Source organism: Hyla sarda, chromosome 1 (assembly GCF_029499605.1).
Source record: "Hyla sarda isolate aHylSar1 chromosome 1, aHylSar1.hap1, whole genome shotgun sequence".
NCBI lineage: Eukaryota > Metazoa > Chordata > Amphibia > Anura > Hylidae > Hyla > Hyla sarda.
This window is the reverse complement of record NC_079189.1, coordinates 596,978,201-596,996,760: the sequence shown is the minus strand read 5'-3', so window position 1 is coordinate 596,996,760 and position 18,560 is coordinate 596,978,201. Positions and strand designations below refer to the sequence as shown.

Here is an 18,560-nt window from a genome sequence, read left to right as displayed (position 1 = left end):
TGGCCCTCGTCCTGGTGTCACACTGCCCCGTGCCAGGCCTCGCCCTCTGCCCTCCCTCCCCATTCCCACTCCTGCTGTACTGCCTGCCATTGAGGAAACCATCCATTACTTCCCGGTGTCCTCATCCCAGGGGAGGCAGTCACCGGACAAAAAAAAGGGGAGACCTAAGGGGGGGGGTACTGTTACGCCTAGCGCTCCGGGTCCCCGCTCCTCCCCGGAGCGCTCACGGCGTCTTTCTCCCTGCAGCTCCCCGGTCAGTCCCGCTGACCGGGAGCGCTGCACTGTCATGGCCGTTGGGGATGCGATTCGCACAGCGGGACGCGCCCGCTCGCGAATCGCATCCCAGGTCACTTACCCGTTCCCGTCCCCTGCTGTCATGTGCTGGCGCGCGCGGCTCCGCTCTCTAGGGCGCGCGCGCGCCAGCTCCCTGAGACTTAAAGGGCCAGTGCACCAATGATTGGTGCCTGGCCCAATTAGCTTAATTGGCTTCCATCTGCTCCCTGCCTTTATCTGACCTCCTCCCATGCACTCCCTTGCCGGATCTTGTTGCCTTGTGCCAGTGAAAGCGTTTTGTGTGTCCAAAAGCCTGTGTACCAGTACTTCTGCTATCCACCCTGACTACGAACATTGCCGCCTGCCCCCGACCTTCTGCTACGTCCGACCTTGCTCTTGTCTACTCCCTTGTACCGCGCCTATCTTCAGCAGTCAGAGAGGTTGAGCCGTTGCTAGTGGATACGACCTGGTCACTACCGCCGCAGCAAGTCCATCCCGCTTTGCGGCGGGCTCTGGTGAAAACCAGTAGTGACTTAGAACCGGTCCACTAGCACGGTCCACGCCAATCCCTCTCTGGCACAGAGGATCCACCTCCTGCCAGCCGGCATCGTGACAGGTACATTATGTAAATGATGTCCAATATGCCAACATTAGATTGGTTGCACTGTCTAAAGTGCAATATGCAATGGGGTGGCAGGGATGATTGAATGTAAGTTCTCTGTGTTCTACGTGCTACGTTTAAAAAGTACCTGTCACCAAATAAACTGTTCTCAGCTACCTCGGGCTATGTTCCCTAACTAGGCTATGTTCCCTAACCACTCCTACTGCCCTTAGAAACAATTTCAGAGCTTTAAAAAGCTGTGTATCTTTCCTTTCTTATTGCTCGCATAGTGCAATTTTCCAGCAGGAGAAAGTGGATGTTTACCAGTAGGCATGACGTCACTGAAGCCTGCTGGGGGACAACTTCCGCCCTCACATTGTTACAGCGTTGTGATGAATAGAAGACCTCAGGCTCTGTGCATGGATCAGTCTGTTTTGCTATCAGTGAGGCTCTCCTTCAGCTGTCAGTCTGTGTGGCTTTCTGTGAGACTCTGAAGCTTTCACTTTCTGTGCAGCTGACAATCAAGCTCTGTGCAGTGAAACACTTCCTGGGTTCGGACTCCTGCCTGGCTGGGAGGAGACCAAACTCACTGTATTAATTGTTTCAGGGAACAGAACAGAGCCACCTAGTGGCCATTTTTTTTATTGCATTTTAAACATATTTATGTTGATAATTTTAAAAGCAAGTGAATGGGCAAGTGTCTGCTAATTACACAAGGAACACTATATTAAACATTTTATTTGGTGACAGGTACTCTTTACATATTTAAATGTTTTTTTGTGGGCTGTTTTTGTCCCTGTATTTAGTGTATTGATGAACTGTGTAACCAATGTAATGTTGGTATTATTAGACATCATTTACACTTGCCTTCAGTGTGATCTGCCCTTTTTTTTGTAGTTCTGCCTAAACTTTTTTATGTATCTTATTGTTTCTATTGTTACATGTTTTTTAATAAAGATCATGTACTGTACTTTTTTAAGCATGGTGTGCTCCCTAATGGTGTTTAGGTTATGTATCATTTGCCTAAACATTATTGTAGTCCAGGTGCCCCCATCATGGTAGCAGGATCCCATAATGGCAGTGGCCCCTTTCAGCAGCATAATGCCCTGTTTTGGTAGTTCGAAGTGGACCTACATGATGTTAGGTGGGTGGTTAACCAGTGTATAATAACTATGACATTTATCGGTAGCATCTGAACTTGAGAGTATTTTTTTATTTTATTTGGAATTGTCAGTCCTTTAGCCCAGCAACATTGTAAGCCTGGGTTTTATTATAGATCCAAGACACTGGCCTCACTGAGGCCACAATGCCTCATGAGCAAGTAACACAGATGTTCTCAGGATGTTGTAAAGGGGTTCATGGCCGTAAAAATGGACATTTACTCACATGAATGTAAATATTCCACAACCAAGTAGGACTTGTAAAATGGTGCCTGAAGATGTGCAGCTCAGTGCAGTACTATTTATGTGTCTCTTGCCCACCTATTAGCCATGCCTAAGAGAAGAACAATAGACATGTAATTGCCAGGTATGTAGGTAGGTAGTTAGGCAGCCAGGTATATAGTTATGAAGACAGGTATGTAGGTAGGTAGACAGGTATGTAAGTAGCGCTCGCCTGGGGATCTAGGACAAGTGTCCTGGACCCCAATAGCAGCAGCAGGCCCTTTACATGGCAGGGCCCCCGTACCATGTCCGAATGGACTAGCCAGTCAGTCCACCCCTGCACCATATGACAGGCGAGTCTGTTATGTTAACATTAGACACTACAGCTCAGGTACAGTTTCTCATGTAAATGAACGAGGGTAGTTAATCCACAACATAATACATTTCATGTATCCCATAAGAGGGATACATAGCTATGCACATAATGTTCATATTGTGGCTCATTAAAGTCATTTGGTTCTCAAACTTCTTTTTCTCCTTTTCTTTCCACAGATGCAGATTTTGAAGGTAAAAGTCTTTCTTCTCCTTATATTCCTTCTTCTATGTCCCCCCCTATTTCCCCTATATAGATTACAAGTTTCAACAAGGACATCACATCCTCTTGTAGGAAATGTATATTTGTTGTTTTGTCCTGTCTGGTTTTGTCTGTATATATCCCCTCTGTATGGAAAAGTTATTTAATTTTTAAAATGGAAATTTTTTTATAACTTAAAAAATAAATAAACTGCTTTTCTTTCCACAGATTATGAAGGTAAATTTTTTTTTCTTCTCCCTGTATTCTTTCTTCTATGTCACTGCTATTCCCTTATAGATTACAAGTTATTACAAGGCCCTCACCTTCTCTTGTAGGGAATGTTTATTTGTTGCTCCGTCCTGTCTGGTTTTGTCTGTATATCAAAACGTACGTCTGTATGGTAAAGTTATGGGTGAACATATAAATCTATTATATATGTATATGTGTGGGTGCAAAATCATTCATTCTGTTATACAATTATTATGCTATAATTATAAATAGAAACAAAATAGATGGCGAAATGGAGGAGCTGCTGCTGGTAAGGAATAATATAGGAATAAGAACAGTGGTAGTAGTCTGCAGATGGAGGGGAGAGAGAGAGTTGAAAAAGCAACTGAATGGAATTCAGAAAAGCAGCATCTACTGTGCTATAGATAAGCATCGGTAATGGCGATAGTCTGGAGGGTTGTGATAGTCTGCAGAGTTTTGAAGAAAAATGAAATGAAATAAGTGAAATAATGAGAACAGTGGCAATAGTCTGCAGATGTAGGGGGGAGAGAGAGTTGAAAAAAGGAGTTGAATGGAATTCAGAACGGCAGATTCTACTAAAGAAAAGCACCAGCGGTATTCTGCAGCTTTGAGAAAGTGATAGTCTACAGAGTTAGTAGGAAAAATGAAATAAATGTGTGAAAAAATGGTGTAAAGATGGAAAGAGTGACAGAAGAGAGTGAGAGGAGGCTCAGCGGATAAATACAAACAGTTGATTTATTTTATTTTTTACTAATATTTACCACTTAAGGACCCAGGGTGTACCTGTACGCCCATAGGAATTTCGGTACCTGTACACCCGTGGGAATTTCGGATATCTATCAGCAGGCACCCCGTGCAAACCCCTGGGGGACCCCCCCCCCCCCCCCCCCATGGATCAAGGCAAATTGATTGGCAATTCAGACCGTTCTTTGCGGCGATTCCGGGTCAATCCGTTCTCTGGTGACCCAGTGACCCGGAAAAAAAAAAGGGTGAATGGGGCTGTCTGAGACAGCCCCATTCACCCTTACCCAGCAGGAGTGCGGTGGCACGGGTGCCACCTCACGAACACCTGATTGATCGGTCGGAACGACCGAGCAATCACTGTGCTGCTGGGCGGTGATCGGGGGGGGGGGGGGGGGAGATCGGGGCCGGCGGTTGTCTCTTACCTCTCTCTGGTCTGGCGGAGGTCCGGGCATGCACAGACTACCAAAGGGCATGCTGGGAGTTGTAGCAGTCTCCAGCTGTTGCAAAACTACAACTCTCAGCATGCCCTTTGACTGTCAATGCATGCTGAGTGTTGCAGTTTTACAACAGCTGGAGACACATTGGTTGTGAAACAGAGTTTGTGTCCTAACTCAGTGTTTGGCAACCAGTGTGCCTCCAGCTGTGTGAAAAATATAACTCCCAGCATGCACTGAGAGACTGTACATGCTGAGAGTTCTACAGCTGGAGGTACACTGGTTGCGAAATACTGAGTTAAATAACAAACTCTGTGTTGCGCAACCAATGTGCCTCCAGCTGTTGCATAACTACAACTCCCAGCATGTATGGTCTGTCAGTGCATGCTAGGAATTGTAGTTTTGCAACAGCTGGAGGTTTGCCCCCAGCCTGTTATTGTAAAAAAAAAAAAATTACACTAACATGCTGGTGTTGCCCCATACTTTTAATTTTCACAAGCGGTGAAAGAGAAAAAAGACCCCCCCCCCCCCCCAAAAAAAATTTGTAACGCAATTTTTCCTGAGTATGGAAATACCCCATATGTGGACGTAAAATGCTCTGCGGACGCACAACAAGGCTCAGGAGTGAGAGTGCTTTATGTACATTTGAGGTCTAAATTGGTGATTTGCACAGGGGTGGTTGATTTTACAGCGGTTCTGACATAAACGCAAAACAATAAATACCGACATGTGACCCCATTTTGGAAATTACACCCCTCACGGAATGTAACAAGGGGTATAGTGAGCTTTAACACCCCACAGGTGTTTGATGACTTTTCGTTAAAGTTGGATGTGAAAATCACAAAAATGCTGGTGTTACCCTAAATGTTTCATTTTCACATGGGAAAAATAGGAAGAAAAGCCTCCAAAATTTGTAACCCCATTTCTTCTGATAATAAATCCAAAGAAAGGGCAAAATAATACCAATATATTTCAAGTCGAGTGTGTTAGCAACTAACAAGAGATCCCATATACACACTTGAACATCAATTCTATACGCCAGTAATAAACTTTAATGAGAACATCATTAGATAAAAACAATTAAAAAGGACAGTATAGCCAGACAAAAAAGGAGTTGGTAAGGTAGGTAATATATCATAAATTAGCATAAATGCATAAGTGCAAAACATGACGTAGTTATTCCTATCTAAAGAGTAGGGCCACCAGTACAACAGAAATTATAAGTTACACATAGCAGTCATGTAGAAATTGCACAAAAAACAATAGCTAAGTAAGGAGGTCACTGAATAGATGGTCTCCAGCGAGTGGTCAGGAGGAAGGGGAAAAGCGAATGATAGTGTGCAAATAGAAGCTCAAAAGAACTGCGGGATACCAATCAATGCCCGCCCGTCTTGAGCACAAAAAGCAGCATTGCCATAAAGCTTCCCCACTCACAGAGCACAAGCTAGGAGACATAGACAGTGTACCTACCCACACAACACCAGCACTTCAACGTCGTTTCGCCGTTTGGCTTCCTCAGGGAGTATGAGGAAGCCAAACGGCGAAACGACGTTGGGGTGCTGGTGTTTTTAATAGTTTTTATCTAATGATGTTCTCAATAAAGTTTATTACTGGCGTATAGAATTGATGTTCAAGTGTGTATATGGGATCTCCCATTTCTTCTGAGTAAGAACATACCCCATTTGTGGATGTAAAGTGCTCTGCAGGTGAACTACAATGCTCAGAAGAGAAGGAGCGCCATTGGGCTTTTGGAGAAAGAATGTGTCCGAAATTGAATGCCATTTGTGTTTACAAAGCCCCCATAGTGCCAGAACAGTGGACCCCCACCCCCCACCCCCCCACATGTGACCCCATTTTGTAAACTACACCCCTCACAGAATGCAATAAGGGGTGCAGTGAGCATATACATCCCACAGATGTCTGACAGATTTTTGGAACAGTGGTCTATATGACAGCTGAGTTTTTTATGTTTATTTATTCGTTTTTATGCTCAGATACAGCGTCTCATGTAAATGGGGCTGATCTATAATCACATGGATGATATGGTGCTGTACCTGGTCATCAGGGTCATAGCTGCCATGAGGAGAGTGAGGCACTCCAGCAGGCACAGTAAAGGGGTTCAGTCAATTTATGGTCCAGTTATTGTACCTTTATGTGACTGATCTATAGAGCAGTATAGCATTAGTGTGTACAGCTCTCTGCCCTCCCCCGTCCCCTCTTAAACGTAGTGCACTGTTGAGGAAGGGAACGCGGGCTGATGCCATCTTATTTAGTATGTCTCTCACCACTTGGCTTAGCAAGATGGGTGTAGGCATCATCAGAGGTGGCACAGGCAGGACTCCATAGAGAGAAACTAGTCTCCTCCTACTGACCAGGTCGATGGCTGGCTTCCCAGCTGCAGAAGTGAGAGGGACTTACATATTTTTGCATGGGACTGTATGTTGAAGAGTCTGGGGGTGATGTATTTTTACATAGGTGTGTATGTTGGAGGGGATAAGGAGGGCAACATTTTCTGCGCAAAAAAAACCTAGATACAGCTCTGCCTATTACATGGTGGACATTAAAGGGGTATTCCAGGAAAAAACATTTTTTTATATATCAACTGGCTCCAGAAAGTTACTTCTATTAAAAAATCTTAATCCTTTCAGTACTTCAGAACTTCTGAAGTTAAGGTTGTTCTTTTCTGTCTAAGTTCTTTCTGATGACACGTGTCTCGGGAAACGCCCAGTTTAGAAGAGGTTTGCTATGGGGATTTACTTCTAAACTGGGCGTTTCCCGAGACACGTGTCATCAGAGAGCACTTAGACAGAAAAGAACAACCTTGACTTCAGAAGCTCATAAGAACTGAAAGGATTAAGATTTTTTAATAGAAGTAATTTACAAATCTGTTTAACTTTCTGGAGCCAGTTGATATATAAAAAAAAGTTTTTTCCTGGATAACCCCTTTAACTTTGTCCCTGCACTTTCCCTCCTTCTACCCCTGAACATTTAATCTCCTTTGTCATTGACCTGGGTACAGACATTATAGGGGGTTGTCTTCTTAAATTAACACCAGAATGGCAAAACACTGATCAACACCCATTCAGGGATCGGATCAGCTGATATCCCCCTCCGCCCACCAGACTTCTCCCTACAGTGACCTCTGCAGGAGGAATGGAGCATTACATGGCAGCCTTTTCAATAGATATCTATATAATGTATATTGTGGCTCATTGAAGGGTCCAGAAGTCATATGGTTCTCAAACGTCTTTCTGCTTTTCCTTCCACAGCTGCAAGTAAACATCTTTCTTCCTATTGTATTCCTTCTTCTATGTCCCCCCCTATTTCCTTATAGATTACAAGCTCTTACAAGGCCCTCACCTCCTTTTGTAGGAAATCTCAATATTATTTTGTCATATCATTATTATTATTTTTATTATTATTATTGATTAGTCACCTGTTCAAACATTCGGTTTGATATTCGCCAAACTTTCAGAAAATGTTTGGTCCACTGTGGGTTTTAAAGTGGTTTTAAGGCTGTTATGGCGACTAGAGGATTTATTAAGACTACAATAAAACTGCATGAAGTATCCCTGATTGTTGGTAGACGCCTGCCGGTGTTAAAATGCACAGAGATATCAGAGGTCACAATACCTTTGTCGGATTAGCAACAGAATTGGTGTCCCAAAATAGGGAAGAATGAATAGCTTTTGTATGAAAAGCCTTTTTGGGGGTTGTGTGTGTGTAGGACTGACTGGTAGTAGCTATGGCAGCAAGAGTGATGGTGGACTGGTGGGAGTTGTAGAAGCCATAGACAGGGCAGCAGGCAGTGGTGGACTGGTGGGAGTTGTAGTAGCCATAGACAGACAGGGCAGCAGGCAGTGGTGGACTGGTGGGAGTTGTAGTAGCCATAGACAGACAGGGCAGCAGGCAGTGGTGGACTGGTGGGAGTTGTAGTAGCCATAGACAGACAGGGCAGCAGGCAGTGGTGGACTGGTGGGAGTTGTAGTAGCCAGCAGACAGCAGCAGGCAGATAGCTATACTGGTCATATGTTTGACCCACTACAGTTGTTTTGCCGCCAGTTTGCATTTACCAGGATGCGCTCTGGCTGGGGGTCATGTTGTCAGCACTGACCCAGCAGGAAGCTTGATCCTGGCAGTATAGTAGTGGGTCATACATATGACCAGTATATTGTTTATTACAATTTACATTATCTGCACTAGGGGCATGATTTTCCTAAACTGACAAGTAGTGCATGGAAACGGTATATACTGCATGATTCACATAAACAGCGTATACTACATGTTATGCAGTTTTTTTTTATGTACCCCTTGCAATGCTGTTTTTCTCTAGGCAGATTTTTGATCCCTACGCTAATAATCTCCCCTGATGATGCCCCTTTCACAAATGTTAGAAACGCTTTGAGAGGTCTAGGGCAAATAGGGTTTGGGAGATGCCCCTTATAGCAGGCATATGGTTGCGTATTTCTCGGGAGCATATTATGTGTCAACATACTTTTAGCATTTGTTGCTTTCCAATTCTAGGGTGACCATCTGAGTGTATTTGGTGGTTCATCCCTTAATCCTGGTGACATCACTACATACCACTTGTTTTGATTATTATTTTTTTTGGTTTTAAATAACTGTAAGTTGTTTTAAGCACCTTCCGTCACTAGCATAGTTAGCTTGGTCTTTTGGTGTCTGTTTACTGCTGGAAGGTTACACCTAGTGTGGGTCGCTGCAGGACCAATACAATTTTTTACAGTACCAAGGTTTTACATCTATATTCGGGTATTCACACTGTTTTACATTTAAAGTTTGGTTTGTTGGGTGGGCGAGTGAGTGAGGGCAAGATGATATGTGTAGTTAGTGCTAGGACAAGAAGGTTTTACTTTACTCAGTGCCGGTGTGAATACAGATGTATATTGTGTTTTGAAGAATAAAGAGCAGGAGAAGCCATGCATCTGATCTGTGTCACTGTCCCAGGCTGCTATTTACTGCTGCTTACCCATCTTTACTGAACTAGAATCCCCCAGTATATATCAGACATGTCGCCTCCAGGATACAAATAATGCATTACATCCCTGTAGATCCCTGACTGTAATCAGGGATAATGATCAGCAGAAGGTCTAACCATATTATTTATGTTCTTTTACTTTTTAGTTATCTCTGAATGCAAGACTTATGATCATATTTTTTTTTTTCAGCAAAGTTTTTTAGTACTTCTCTGCTGCTAATACAGACGGTGCAGTTTAGCTTGCAGTGTTTTTGCCACATTTTTGGGAAAACTGACGTGACAATCCTACACTCCCATTTGGCCATAACTCCTCACCCTGTAACCTCTAGAACTGAGGAGCTATTGGGCTAATATTCTATTTCCCTTGAGCCCTGCTGCATGTTTATTCTTTAACCCAATGTTTTCCAACATCCATAGGTGGGTCACAAGCCGATGGCCTTTACTGATATACTTCCCATTGTCTGTGGCCTGGTATGTAAAATTGTAGCTCCGCCCTGCTTCCTCCATTCTCTCGTGTGATGGTTTGTTTCCACATCCGTTTCATGGCATTATATGGGGAACCATGTGACCATACACGTCACTAAGCATCCTCCAGTGCGCCTGCGCATTGTGGTGCTATGGAGGTGGCAGAGTTACTTGTATCATCATATGTTCCTCCATGGGACGTCATGATATGGATGGAGAAGCTATCAAGCTCAAAGGAGAATGCAAGAGTGAAGCAGAGCTGCAGAGTGGGGCAAGCTACCTATATTGGCTCTTACCTAGGTGGGGGCAAACTACCTACCTGGTCAAATTCTGGCCAATGTCTAATCTGGTGGTGACTCAGAAATCCAGTTGATTTTTCTTGGGAAGCAATGGAACCAAAACCAGCAAGTCTGGAGTTTTTTTTATATTACATTTTACTGATTGGCCATAGTGAGGTCTGCCATTCTAATCAGAATTTTGTCTGCGGCTATGTTCTGTCATAACTATAGAAAAAAAAACACAGATAGATTTGTCCTAAATTTTAAGTAATAGTGTATAAGGGGTCGATGCACAACAAAAATGAAAAATTGCTGCATGCTTATAGGGGATAAAAAGAGTGTTCAGGGGTGAAGTAACGTTTTAATGAGGGAGAAGAGGTTATTGATACTTCTGAAATCTTCACTGTATCTTCTTAATGTCTGACGTAATGAATTGTATTTGTAGTAGAGAATTGTTACTCTTCTCCACCTGTACCGGAAGAGACCCCGTCTTTTCTCAAGTTAATTTCCCTTCAAAATGCTGACGGCTCCTGGAATCTCAACCCTGAATTCTCCTCAGTGCTGGGAATACCTCTGCAGGACATCAGCAGCAAGAATCCCCATCAGGTATGACCGATAATGTGTCTATATAATCTTAACCATGTTGGACGTTCTTAGGCCCCATTCACATGGCGGAATTTCCAAGCAGAATCCAGCGGAAAAATTCTGCTCTGTAATTCTGCTGCAAACTTCCATTGTTTTTATGGGATTCTGCAGCACACTGCAGAATTTTTGCGGCTGTCATGCAACTGCAAAAGCATCCAAAATAATTTCAGCCACTTGCTTGAATGTTAAAGGAGTAGTCCAGTGGTGACTCAGTGGTGAGCAACTTATCCCCTATACTAAGGATAGGGGATAAGTTGCAGATCGCGGGGGGTCCGACCGCTGGGGCCCCCTGCGATCTCCTGTACGGAGCCCCGAGAGCCCGCGGGAAGGGGGCGTGTCGACCTCCGCACAAGGCGACGGCCGACACGCCCCCTCAATACAACTCTATGGCAGAGCCGAAGCGCTGCCTTCGGCAATCTCCGGCTCTGCCATAGAGATGTATTGAGGGGGCGTGTCGGCCGCCGCTTCGTGCGGGGGTCGACACCCGCTATCTGGGCCGAGAGCCGTGGCCCCGTACAGAGAGATCGCAGGGGGCCCCAGTGGTCAGACCCCCCGCGATCTCAAACTTATCCCCTATCCTTAGGATAGGGGATAAGTTTTTCACCACTGGACTACCCCTTTAATAGCAACATCAAAGAAAAGCCGCAAGCAGGTCACAGTTGCATGCAACTTGAATTGAGGTTAATGGTGCAAAAGTAACAAGCAGCATGGAACTAAAAATCCAAGATTCTTTTTTGTCTGTCACTTAGCCATTGCATTATTTCATGTCACATTTCGTTTTCTCCAATCTAATGTTATTTTTCTGCAGTGTTACTGAAATAATAATTTCTGCTTTTCCTGTTACTAGAATATGGGCTCAGTGTGGGCGACAGTCCTGGCAGTGATCTGGCTCCATTTATCTTGTCTAGACCAGAGAGAAGAATGGGAATTACTGGAGGGGAAAGCCGTCTCGTGGCTTAAGGCCAAAGCAGGTAATATCTCCGAAAGAGGCCAGACATATTCCTGATGTAGCCTGTATAGGCGAAGGGGGAGTCCGGCACTACAGGACTAAGGCTGAGGTTATACGTACAGCTGATGTGGCTAACACAGGGATTCCCAGGACGTAGTGTAGGATAAGGCGGTGCAAAAGTCCATAGAGATACCAGTACACAATTATGCAAAGAAAGCAAGGACTGCACTCACCGCCCGTACAGCTTTTATTCAAAGGTGTCAGGCATACCGGTGTGGTAACAGAGCGGAGGCGGGGGACGTAACCAGGTTATCTCCCCCGCCTCCGCTCTGTTACCAGACCGGTATGCCTGACACCTTTGAATAAAAGCTGTACGGACGGTGAGTGCAGTCCTTGCTTTCTTTGCATCATTGTATATTCCTGATATAGGCTGATGGGCTGAATGTTGAATACAGTTCTTAGACAGTATTTGCCACCCAAAATATTTACTATATATTCAGCAACAGGGTGACTTGATACACAAAAACAGTCTATCCCCAAATTGCCCCACCTCTGTCTATTGGATTTTTAAAAACTCTAAACATTCACTCGGACCTTCTGCATTTCCACCAAGATGACTGGTCCAGGTCTTTTATGTTTTTGGCCATTGGCCTTGTCTTTTTTTCTGAGTTTACTGGGTTTAGATGAAACTGTTTACCATTAGATTATTTTTGTGGTTAATGACCAACCTAAAGTTACTAAGGCACCACATAGGATCCCTCCATTTATTTTTCATTTGAGTGACCGTGTAATATCTGAGAACACTTCGGTACCCTGTTTACTTCTATTCTGTGACATGTGGTAGGGAAGGGTGAGCTGAATCCTAAAAACATTAGTTTTGCAGCAGATGCGACAATTAGAGTTTTTGTAAAGGACAAAAACACACACACAAAAAAGTGGTGGAAACACAAAAAAATTTAAAAATAATAAAGGAAAGACGAGGCAGCTTAAGAGTAACAAAGGTTAAGATACTGATAATAGAAGCAAACATGGAAAATAAAGGATCCAAAGAACATAAATCGAAATTTTAGACTTTAATGGAACATAAACTGAAGAATTGGAGAAAACCTAGATAAAGGGTTCACATTTTGTGTCCGCAGCTCCTGTGTAGACTTATGTATCTCTTTATGGTTATAGACTACAGATAAGATCTGTGTGGTCTGATGTTCTACATATCTGTGGATCGTCTGTCTCTGTCTTTTTATGTTTCTTAAAGGGGTACTCCGGTGAAAACCTTTTTTCTTTTAAATCAACTGGTGGCAGAAAGTTAAACATATTTGTAAATTACTTCTATTAAAAAATCTTAATCCTTCCTGTACTTATTAGCTGCTCAATGCTACAGAGGAAATTCCTTTCTTTTTGGAACACTGATGACATCACGAACACAGTGCTCTCTGCTGACATCTCTGTCCATTTTAGCAAACGTGCATAGCAGATGTATGTTAAGGGCAGCATGGTGGCTCAGTGGTTAGCACTGCTGCCTTGCAGTGCTGGGGACTTGGGTTCAAATCCCACTAAGGACAACAATAAATAAAGCGTTATTATTATAATAACGTCAGAAGAGAGAACTGTGGTCGTGATGTCATCAGAGAGCATTCCAAAAAGAAAAGAATTTCCTCTGTAGTATTCAGCAGCTAATAAGTACAGGAAGGATTAAGATTTTTTAATAGAAGTAATTTACAAATATGTTTAACTTTCTGCCACCAGTTGATTTAAAATAAAAAAGGTTTTCACCGGAGTACCCCTTTAAATTGTTTCTATTCTGCTATTGACGGTTCTGACCCAGGACTGATCCCTGTCTTCCTAGGTTCCTCCCTGGATCAGTTTGTCAGTGCTGGGAATGAGCTCCTGAAAACCTCTGTGGAGCCTAAAGTATTTGGCCTGTAAAATGAAGAATAAAGATGGCAGAAGGTCTCTACGACTGAATCCTGGAATGTCACAGTTTCTTCTTTTTAGTTTGGATGCAGTTTACATAATAATATCTCTCATTATCACATCTCTCAATATTACTCTTCATATAAGAAACAAGCCAAAGATATAAGTGACTCTAGAATATAATCTTCTACTTACATTCTCATAATACTGGATCTTCTATATCAACAATAAAGTTAAAATGTTAAAGTGAATTCAGTTATGCTTGCAAGGGAAGAGTCTTTAGGGGACTGATACAGGTAATTCATCAGGAAAGCACCAGATTGTTGACCTGTTTTTACAGCTAATATCAGCCAAGAATGACTCAAGTTAGAAAAAGCCTGGAGCCTACAAGGTGAAAAGTGGGACAGGAAGCCTAGAGGTATCTCGTTCAAGTTGTACAACTGGTTGTCCCAATAAAAAGAACCTTCTTAGCAAAATGGGTGAGCCATAATACTGTAGCGTATAAGTGGGCCATAACCAACCTGTCAAAAGCCTTCTCAGCCTCAAGGGACAGGATAAACATGGAAACCCCAGAAAGACGCATCCTCTCTATGACCAGCATAGTATGGACAGTTTTGTCCCTTAGCCTCTCGGTGTTACACAATGTCCACATGATCAGGTTTTTCCTCTCACAAACAATAATTTTATGGTTTCCGGTACATTGTATGGTAAAATGAAAGAAGTCATTACCAAGTACAATTGGTTGTGCAAAAAATAATAAAAAATCCTCACATGGCTCTATAGGTGGAAAAAATATCAAATTTGGGCTCTTAAAAGGAAAGGAGGGAAAAACAAAAAAGCAAAAGTGTCCTCAAGGGTTAAAAGGTCACTGTTGTTTCACTTGATTAACCAAAAATAACTCTTTACCCCAGAAAAAAAAAACTGTCTTGGCCACTAGGTGTCTCACTTCTCTGCAATCTGCTGTATCACCTAGATTCTTTTTATAGAGTACCTGTCATCAAACCATATTTTCTAAACTAACTCAACATTCGCTAACTACTCCTAACACCATTCTGCTCTTAAATTTTTTTTTCTGAGCTTTAAAAAGCTGTGTATCCTACCTTTCCCATTGCTCACATTGTGTGAGCTCCCGGCAGGAGAAATTGGGCATTCCCCAGCAGGCGCAGCGTTACTGAAGCATGGGAGAGCTGTGCCATGCCATGCCCCGCATGCACTTCCTGAGTTTGGTCTCCTGCCAGGTTGGGAGGAGACCATACTAACTGTCTGACTTGCGGCAGGGAACAGAACAGAGCCACCTAGTGGCCGTTTTTTCAACCACATTAAAAACATATAAAGGTTGAGAATTTTAACAGCAAGTAAATATTCACGGAATTTTTTGAAAAAATTTGGTTTGATCCAAATTAATTCGTGGCAAATCTACATTAAAAACTGCTAATTCTGAACTACAGAGAGCCTTAATAGGGATGTGACTTTTTTTCACCAAGGCAAACCATGTGAAGAACAGTGTGACACCGCTGTTCAAAAACCCGGGGCACAAAGGCCCAGGGCACAAGATCCCTATATGGGAAAAATAAACTCCCTTAAAATTTTACTTTTATTAATTAATAACCTAAAATGTATATTAGGGACAAAAATTGTTAAAACTATAGCATCAAAAGGCTCCAGATGTAACTATTCATTGGGACAACCCCATAGTGTATAATGTAGGGACCTGCAGATTCCCTTTATAGCTGGAATGCCTTAGTGCTGTTTAAAAACAATAGAATTTGCCTCCCTCTAATAGTTTTGGTGCTTTAGCACCGTCTTCAGGAGGAACTATAGGCAAACACCTCTCCTCGTGGTCTGCCGTCCTTTTATGTCCTACCCTTATGCTGTCATCAGACAGAGCCACAATATAACACCTATCCCTGATGTTTTTATTTATTGTACAATCTTTGTTGTTGACATATCCTCTGGAGTTGTTCTCGTCCAATCAAATTAATCCCTTTGATGTCGTCCCCTTTGGATAGGGGATAAGATGTCTAGGGGCGGAGTACCCCTTTAAAAGGAAAGGAGGGAAAAACAAAAACGCAAAAGTGTCCTCAAGGGTTAAAAGGTCACTGTTGTTTCACTTGATTAACCATGTCGTCACTACTTACCGCATCACTACTGCATCACATTGCGCTCTAGTTCTGATGTATCTCTGGTCACGTGATCGCACTCTCGGTCTCCCTCATCATGCGCACGTGCATGGACTTAGTTTTTATTGCGCGCAAAGGGCTACTACTGCGCTTGCGCTTGGACTTAATATTCCGGTCCGAAGCATCTATTCATTGTGCTTGTGTAATACATCTCAATACCCATACTAGTAATGCGCACGCGCATGGACTTAGTTTCTGTTATGCACAAAGTCCCACTACGGCGCTTGCGTGTGGACTTAGTTTTTCAGTCCAATATATCTCTTTTTATTGCGCCTGCGCAAGCTTTCCAGTGCCTTCCCCAATAAGTATGAGATGTGTTTACTACTGTATATATCTGTATATTTATAAAATGATATAAACTTAAAGAATTGATATATCGGGTTATGCTACGATCAATTCTATACCTTGCCATATTGTTATACATAGCAAGGAAATAAACCTTGATACTCAGAAAGTATCTATTTATCAACCCAAACGGCAAAAAAAATGTAATTAGATATTCTCAGATGAGTATATTTTGTATAACAATATATAATCTGCTGTCCATCATAGTATTTAAAAATGAATATATGAAGTCCCATTCAATATATCACAGATGATCAATATTACTATCCTATCTGTCAATATCTAAAGCTGAGAAATGATTGACAGGAGAAATGGCAGAAAAGGGGGGGGAGGGAAGAGGAGGGAAAAAAAAGGGGGGAGGGGGGGGAATATAGTGGATGCAATATGAAGGGGCCATCTCAAGGTCAGATGCCTCTTCATATTGCGGCATTCTTCCCAGCATTTAAAATGTATTAATGATTGGAACAACTAAAGGATGTAGGATGTTCTCACGATAAAGATGCTAATCCCATACGGGTTGGATGATGTTCATGCCATATAGATTATTTCATCTCTAGGTGCTATAAGTATAGTGGCAGACCCATTATTGGAGAGGTTATACTCTGGTCACTCACAAAAATCTAAGATTTTTCGTAATATCTATTCAAGAAAGGCAGCAAAAGAGAAACCTTCATTCAATCCTCTGGGTGTCATGCTCTTGAGTTGGTGAATCCACCTTGCTTCTTCTCTCAAGGGACTTTTATCCACATTGCCTCGTCTGGGACCTAAACGTAGCTGGCATAAACCTACACATTTAATTTCTCCTCAGCTCCTGTGTGGTTTTTCCCACATAGATTCGTAAAGTTTTTGGTTTTGATAATATGTGGACAGACGGTACAGTGCCCACAAGGAAAGGAGCCGACTGTATTGCTTTTCAGCAATGTACTTTTTCTTTCAGAGGTGTCTAGATGACTATGGGCCAGTGGTCACGTAAACTGGGTCCCTTCCTATATGTGATACTGGGATTGTCTCCAATTACTGGTCCTAAGCCCCTATCTTTTGCCAATAGATGCCAGTGCTTTCTTAGGATACCTATGATTTTATGTGAATACCAATCATAGGTTCCGATGCATCGTATCCGTTCTGTTTTATCACAGGATGTTTCGTCTGCAGCAAATGGGTGTAGTGGACTTGTGCATTTTTGGAAACGCATAGAACGTTGCAATTGTGGGTTGTGGATTATAGAGTAATTTGTACTCATCATCAATTAAACAGTCTTCTCTTGCCTTATTCATGTGAAGAACAGCCTGACACCACCGTGCCCTGCACACATGGTATGCTGAAGGGCCACTGAGACTTGTCTGGGCAGTGGAGGCTGAGGACACAGTGGAGGCGGAGTCGCACACTGTCTTAAAGATGGCCGCTCACCTGGTGGTAGACAATATTGCGCATATCACCCCAAAGGGGTACTGTAGATCATCTGGAGACAAACTGCTGAGCCCAAGGTAGAATGGGAAAGAAGAAAAGAACTTCTCCCATACAGAATATGGAGAGTGTGGCAGAAAAAAGACCTTTTTTGGGCACTGTTCTTATTTTCTAGTAAATTCAGGCAGATGCTGGATGTACTTAAAGGACAACTGTAGTGGAACACTTTTACATATTCCTGTTCCCGGGCCTCAAAAATAAACAAAATAAACTTATACATACCTTCCTACGAGCCCCCGTTGGTCCAGCACAGGCCTCACGGTCCGGCAGTGCTGACCTCATTCCACTTCCTGGGTACGGGGACGCCGCAGAGCCGTCGGCGTATCACCGGCCGCAGCGATGTCCCGCCCCTGCCTGTGATAGGCTGAGCCCACTGTCAAGTAAGAAGCCAGCCAGAGCTCCGTACATGACAGTGGGCTCAGCCTATCACAGGCCGGGGCGGAACATCCCTGCGGCCAGTGATATGCCAACGGCTCTGCGGCGTCCCCGTACCCAGGAAATGGAATGAGGTCAGCACTGCCGGACCGTGAGGCCTGTGCCGGACCAACGGGGGCTCGTAGGAAGGTATGTATACGTTTATTTTGTTTATTTTTGAGGCCCGGGCACAGGAATATATAAAAGTGTTCCACTACAGTCCTTTAAAGTGCTGCAAAGCACTATATTTATTATTAAATGATAATAAAACCAATGACGCGTTTCGGAGGCACAGACCTCCTTTTTTCAGATTGGCATACACAAACATCTCAAAGTGGCTCTTTATATACAGTCTAAAATGGATGCCAGGTATAGTAGGCGGAGCTAAAATCAGGTTACATAACCGACATAAGAATCCTCATAAACTAATAAAAACAATAAAAGGAGTAAGTAAAAGTAGGATGAGAAGGAGCATCTGGAGTGACAGAAGGAGGGTATTACACACAGCTCCCTTCGGCTGAGGTGGTGGAGCCTTGGCTGGCTGAAAGAGGGAGCGGCGTGCCACTGGGTGATGCAGCAGGCTGGACCACTACATCGGAGCCACGGTTCTCCCAGGCCGCTTTATGGTGGTGAAGCAAATGTTGACGCAGGGC

General features: G+C 43.3%; 1 protein-coding gene across 5 annotated transcripts in view; it reads left to right on the top strand.

Moving 5' to 3' along the window:
- Positions 1 to 13,921, top strand: part of LOC130295933 (von Willebrand factor A domain-containing protein 5A-like) — a 159,136-nt gene extending 145,215 nt beyond the window's left edge. For 3 of the 5 annotated variants that reach the window (XM_056547289.1, XM_056547279.1, XM_056547271.1), the window contains 4 exons: positions 2,809 to 2,823; positions 10,442 to 10,602; positions 11,489 to 11,612; positions 13,437 to 13,921. In XM_056547289.1, coding sequence (XP_056403264.1) covers positions 2,809 to 2,823; positions 10,442 to 10,602; positions 11,489 to 11,612; positions 13,437 to 13,516 — 380 coding nt within the window. In that variant the 3' untranslated portion in view covers positions 13,517 to 13,921. The remainder of the gene's footprint in view (positions 1 to 2,808; positions 2,824 to 10,441; positions 10,603 to 11,488; positions 11,613 to 13,436) is intronic. The other 2 variants (XM_056547308.1, XM_056547298.1) reach the window with 2 other exon arrangements.
- Positions 13,922 to 18,560: the final 4,639 nt, after the last annotated feature.